The following is a 6,000-nucleotide window of genomic DNA, read 5'->3' on the forward strand; positions in this document are numbered from 1 at the left end:
CAGAGTTTCGTCGATCGGATAAGTTTCCTGGGTGGCTATTTCCATTACTGGAATAAGCAAAGCTCTTGTGCTAAACCCAAGCAGCAAATCAACAATAATCATGGCAGCGTAGTTTGAATTTAACCAGGACAGTGTTAAGGAACACGAAAGAATAAGCGACAATAGGGAAGATGCCACTGTTGCCAATTTGTAGTTTTTGTATTGGTCGAAAATCTTGCTAAGTAGCAAACCAGATGCGATTCCGCCAGCTGAGTTTGCCACAAGCAAGTACCCACCTGCCTGGTCAACTGATAGTGAAAGTTGCATTGTTTTAAACACGGGTCGAAGAAGTTGGGATATCTCAGTGAACTGAACACTTGACAACTCAACCACGCTATACGCAGCAGTTGCAAGCACGAACGACTTATTTGTAAGAAGAATCTTTGTTGAGTGGAGAAATTCTTTCAAATTGAATCCAGTGGACTGCTGATGATTGATTTTTAAAGATTGAGCCACAGTCGCGGTGGACTTGGTGGCTGATCCGCCATAAATATCATTAAAAACACAGTAACTGACAAATTTATAGCAAATAAGAAACTATACATGATCATTAAATTTTTCTCACTTCTTGTCCAAATTCCCTGATGAAAGCTAGCATTGTTTCGTTCCCCGGGTTTAGTAATTGTTACTGGTAACGCACATCCAAGTGTAAGGCCAAGGTATTGTCCAACAAGTTGAATGCCCAACGATGTTCCAATTTCGTTTTCTGGAAACCAAAGCACAGCGAATATGGATGGCGTGGCTTGTAGGATATGTGAGGCTATTCCATTCACAGCTTGTCCCAACACCATGACAGGAAACAGTTTCCAGTAAATAAGCGAAACTGCGAAGCTACCAAAGCCAAATGTTAAACAGCAGGCAGTTACATTCGTAAGGAAACGAAGTTTTATATGTCTGCTGTAAGCCAGAGCTGCTAAAGGGAGTGTTGTAACTAATGGCGACGCATAATGAGCAAGCGTCAACCAATCAATTTGCCAGTATGTGACTCGAAAATACTGGACGTAGATGTCACTGATTTCGCCCAAACTTGCGTACGCGTAGCCATTGATAAATAACAAATATGTCTGTGCGGCCAACAATACCCATCTTCGCTTATAAAGCACAATATTTCTGTTGACTGGATATTCAATAAGCCTTGTTGTTAAACTGTCAGATACTGATCCGTCCGAATCCGGTTTGTTTTGCTGCATAATTCTCTAGCCAGCGTCTGTTTATCCTTCAGCAGCTTTTAGCTTTCACCAGACAAAAAAAATTCTTTTCCTTGCGAATTTGTCAACAAGATGTTTAACCTTTTTTGGTTTAGTAGCCTTGCGTTGTCTCTGACTTATCATAAACTGTTTCCTGTCATAGATTTCCATTCTTAAACAATTTTTTGTTAGACTGACTACCACTGAGTCTCTGTAGGCGAAAAATGAGGGTTTGATGCAGTGCTTCTTTGACATGTGCACACATAAAAGTTATTTTCTTTCTGTTTGTGTTTACAACTTCTTATCGTATAATATTGTGCCATATATCATCCATTATCATACGTCACTTATGTCTTTGAAAAACATAAACAGCATGTCTTAAAAAATAAAAAGTTTACCAAACAAATTTCGACACGTTTTTGCTCAAAAATAAAGAAATGTTGGATGTACTTTCATTTGGTTGGAAGGATTGTTCAACCTTACTCTCACGTCACGTAAAGATATTTATTGAAGAATGGGGAAATAAATGCCTAAAAGGTAAAAGACTAACGGTGAAAAGAGTTCAGAGTAAGTTTATAGAGTTTGGATCGGGGGAATTTAACACGAGGGCCGCGGGCCGCATGCTGCTCTCGGAGGCTTTTCGTGCAGCTCGTTAAGAATTTAAAAATTCTAAATTACATTTTAGTTATTCGTTTCATTAGAACCCGTTCAAAATGATAGTGGTGCATTTATTGTCAAGTTTAAAGAGAGAAAGCTGCTGTGCTCATTTGTGATTTCCTACTTGGGTTTAGCACAAGAGTTTTGCTTATTCCAGTGATGGAAATATCTACCCAGGAAACTTACTCGATCGACGAAACTCAGGTTGGAATCTGAATGGCTGCTATAGAAACTCCACTTGGTATCGAGTTTGGAGAAATAGGCAGAGCCTTGTTTCAATCATTTGGTGGCTTGGCGGTGTTTATATATTTGCCTTGTGGCTACACCATTTTAATCCTGCTAAGCTTGTTTATTAAAAGCAGCAATAAGAGACTCCGTGCAGCGGAACGTATTGGCGAGTCAGTTGATTAACCTGATGGACTGTGTTTTGTTCCTATGTTCTGTCATGTTCGTGAACGTTGTTCAATATACCAATGCTATAGATAAAAAGGCATGAATAAAATAGCAGTTTAAGATTCAACATCGACTATGTTTTTTTTTATGTGTTTCATCGGGTGCGCGCGGATTGCAATGTTCTGTCTGCAAAAAGGACAAAAAAAACTTGGTTTGACGTGGTCGATGTACGTAGTTATATTAAGGGATGAAGTTAAGGCCGTAAAAGACGGAAAATGTGTTTGGTAGGAAACAGTTCGTAATTGAACATACAACACTTCCACCAAAATTTTGAAGTTCAACAATGCAGTAAATTGCGACGTTATATTTGTCAAAATGCAATTTTCTGCATTTCGAAAAATACTTTTGTTTGTATTTTGACATCAATTTAATTGATACTGGTTTATATTATTACGATGTATTTTTAAATTTGTAAATCATCATTTCATCTTTAAATTATGAATCTGACGTTAAAACGTCATTCATTGTGATACCTGGTGGTCATTACCGCCTTTCATATTTGTTAGCTTAGTTGAAATTATGCACATTAGGCCTATTGATATTCGGGATGTTTTTTTATCAACCCCTGTAGCGTTTTTCTCGCCATGCTAGTTGTTGGTTTTATTTGAAAAAGAGGTACCCCACCAAAACCGGGTTTATAAACATAGATATGCTACATGCACTCGTTTTAAACCCTGCTGTGTTACTGATCCGTTTAAAAATCGAAGCAGAGCTAATCTAACGGGGTGCTTATTTAGCTTCGTTTCTCATTTTGTTGTAATTCTATAGTTTCGACTAAAATATTGACGAAATGCAAATGGCAGCATTGTTGTAATGTCCAAATTTAGTGCCAAAGGTTTAAAATAGATATGGCAAGTAATGTGTACAAATTCATACCTGCTCTACTTCCATCATTCTCCAATGATTTAATTTTCTTATTCTATTGGTGGTACCGACGGATCTATCTTCACCTGTCAGATAACCAAACTTACCTACAAAGAGTGCGATCGTTTATAACAAATTACACAGAAACATTATTTTCGCGTGAGCAGCAGAATGTTCAGATTCTGTACTTTTTAAATATAATCACAAAAACATTCTCAATTTTCATATTTATTGAACATAGCAAGTGAAAACCGGGCAATGGATTGAATTGAGGTAATAAAATTTGAGATTACGGCATGACAGTACATATTTACTGAACGCAGTCTAGCATGTCAGTCAACCGACTGGTTAATACTTTCCGCTGCACGAAGCCTCTTATTGGTGATTTTTATCAACAAGCTCAGCAAGATTAAAATGGCATACGTGCAAGGCAAAAATATAAACACAGCCAAGCCACCAAATGATTGAAACAAGGCTCTGCCTATTTCTCCAAACACGATACCAAATGGAGTTTGCAAAGAAGCCATCCAGATTCCAACCTGGGTTTCGTCGATCGGGTAAGTTTCCTGTGTGGCTATTTCCATCACTGGAATAAGCAAAGCTCTTGTACTAAACCCAAGTAGGAAATCAACAGTAAGCATGGCAGCGTAATTGGAATTTAGCCAGGACAGTGTTAAGGAACACGAAAGAATAAGCGACAAAAGGGAAGATGCCACTGTTGCCACTTTATAGTTTTTGTATTTGTCGAAAACCTTGGCAAGCAACAAACATGACGCAACTCCTCCGGCTGAGAATGCCACAAGCAAGTACCCACCTGCCTGGTCAACTGATAGTGAAAGTTGCATTGCTTTAAACACCGGCTGGAGCAGTTGGGATATCTCTGTGAACTGAACACTAGACAGTTCTACCACGCTATACACAGCAGTAGCAAGCACGAACGACCTATTTGTAAGAATAATCTTTGTTGAGTGGAGAAATTCTTTTAAATCGAATCCAGTGGACTGCTGATGATTTATTTTTAAAGATTGAGCCACAGTCGATGGACTTGGTGGCTGATCTGACATATACATAAATAGAAACACAGTGACTGACAATGTTGTAGCAAACAAGAAACTATACATGATCATTAAATTTTTCTCGCTTGTTGTCCAAACTCCTTGATGGAAGCTGGAATTGTTTCGTTCTCCGGGTTTAGTAATTGTTACTGGTAACGCACATCCAAGTGTAACGCCAAGATATTGTCCTACAAGTTGAACGCCCAACGAAGTTCCAATTTCGCTTTCTGGAAACCAAAGCACAGCGAATATGGATGGCGTGGCTTGTAGGATATGTGAGGCTATTCCATTCACAGCTTGTCCCAACACCATGACTGGAAACAGTTTCCAGTAAATAAGCGAAAGTGCGAAGCTACCAAAGCCAAATGTTAAACTGCAGGCAGTTACATTCGTAAGGAAACGAAGTTTTATATGTCTGCTGTAAGCCAGAGCTGCTAAAGGAAGGGTTGTAACTAATGGCGACGCATAATGAGCAAGCGTCAACCAATCAATTTGCCAGTAGGTGACTTGAAAATACTGGACGTAGATGTCACTGATTTCGCCGAAACTCGCGAACGCGTAGCCATTGAGAAATAACAAAAATGTCTGTGCAGCCAACAATACCCATCTTCTCTTATAAAGCACAATATTTCTGTTGACTGGGTGTTCAATAAGCCTTGTTGTTAAACTGTCAGATACTGATCCGTCCGAATTCGGTTTCTTTTGCTGCATAATTCTCTAGCCTGGGTATGCGTATGTGTGTTATTGCACAATTTGTTGTTGGACTGACTACAGTTCCGTGCCGGAAATTGATGTCGTCGTAAATCATTGAACTAAGATCAGCTGACCACTGAGTCTCCGCCCACGAAACAAAAAGGGTTTGTTGCAGTGCTCCTTTAACACGTGTAGTTTATACATGCCGTTTTTTTCTTTCTGTTTTTCTTTGCAACTTATCGTCGTAATATCGTGTCATACCATCCATTATTATACATCACTTACATCTTTCCAGAATATAAACAGCATGTTTTAAAAAGCTTTCAACAATTTTTTGCCCAAAAATAAAGAATTATTGGATGTATTTTCGCTTGGTTGGCAGGATTGTTCAACCCCACTCACACGTCACTCAATGTTATTGAACAATAAATGTGGAATTAAAAAGCACAAAAATAAAAAAAAACTGTGGAAAGTTTTGAGATTAAGTTTAGAGTTTAGATAGTTAATGTTGTACTTATTTGCTATATCCATTTGACAGGTTTATCACCGCTGGCATGTCTGTAAGTGGAAAGTAATGCGTTTATTCAATTGGTATCACCGTAGTGGTAAGGCTTTTAAATATATTTATCAATATTGTTTTTGGGCACATGAAACTGAGACATAATACCTTTCTTCGTTTTATTGATCAGCACGAGGTGAGAATGCGCATTGTTAAATATTTCAGAGCAGTTTGTACCAGTAAATATTGCGCCACATACGTGTAACACAACACGTTCTCTTCGCGTTTACCAAAAAGATGTTGAAACTCCGCTAAAAGCTATATAATAATGTTATTCAACTCAGCCTATAGAAGACAGCAGGTTTCGCAAATCTTTGCATCTAACAAGATAATTAAAATAATATTTATTTTTCCGAATACACATATATACCTACAGTATTTAAATTGTAAGGTATTTTGTTACTAATACGTGATCATTTGCAAAGTAGCAAAAGTTGACATATAAAAAAAACTTGCTGACTCGTCGAGTTTATTTCGCTTAACACACATCAGA

At 38.1% G+C, this 6,000-nt stretch overlaps 1 protein-coding gene across 1 annotated transcript; it reads right to left on the reverse strand.

Moving 5' to 3' along the window:
- Positions 1-3,532: 3,532 nt before the first annotated feature.
- Positions 3,533-4,966, reverse strand: LOC145903000 (choline/ethanolamine transporter flvcr2a-like). Its single transcript, XM_082991092.1, has one exon. It carries the CDS (start codon positions 4,964-4,966, stop codon positions 3,533-3,535), a length of 1,434 nt encoding a protein of 477 aa, XP_082847218.1.
- Positions 4,967-6,000: the final 1,034 nt, after the last annotated feature.

This window comes from Ascidia mentula, chromosome 5 (assembly GCF_947561715.1).
Source record: "Ascidia mentula chromosome 5, kaAscMent1.1, whole genome shotgun sequence".
NCBI lineage: Eukaryota > Metazoa > Chordata > Ascidiacea > Phlebobranchia > Ascidiidae > Ascidia > Ascidia mentula.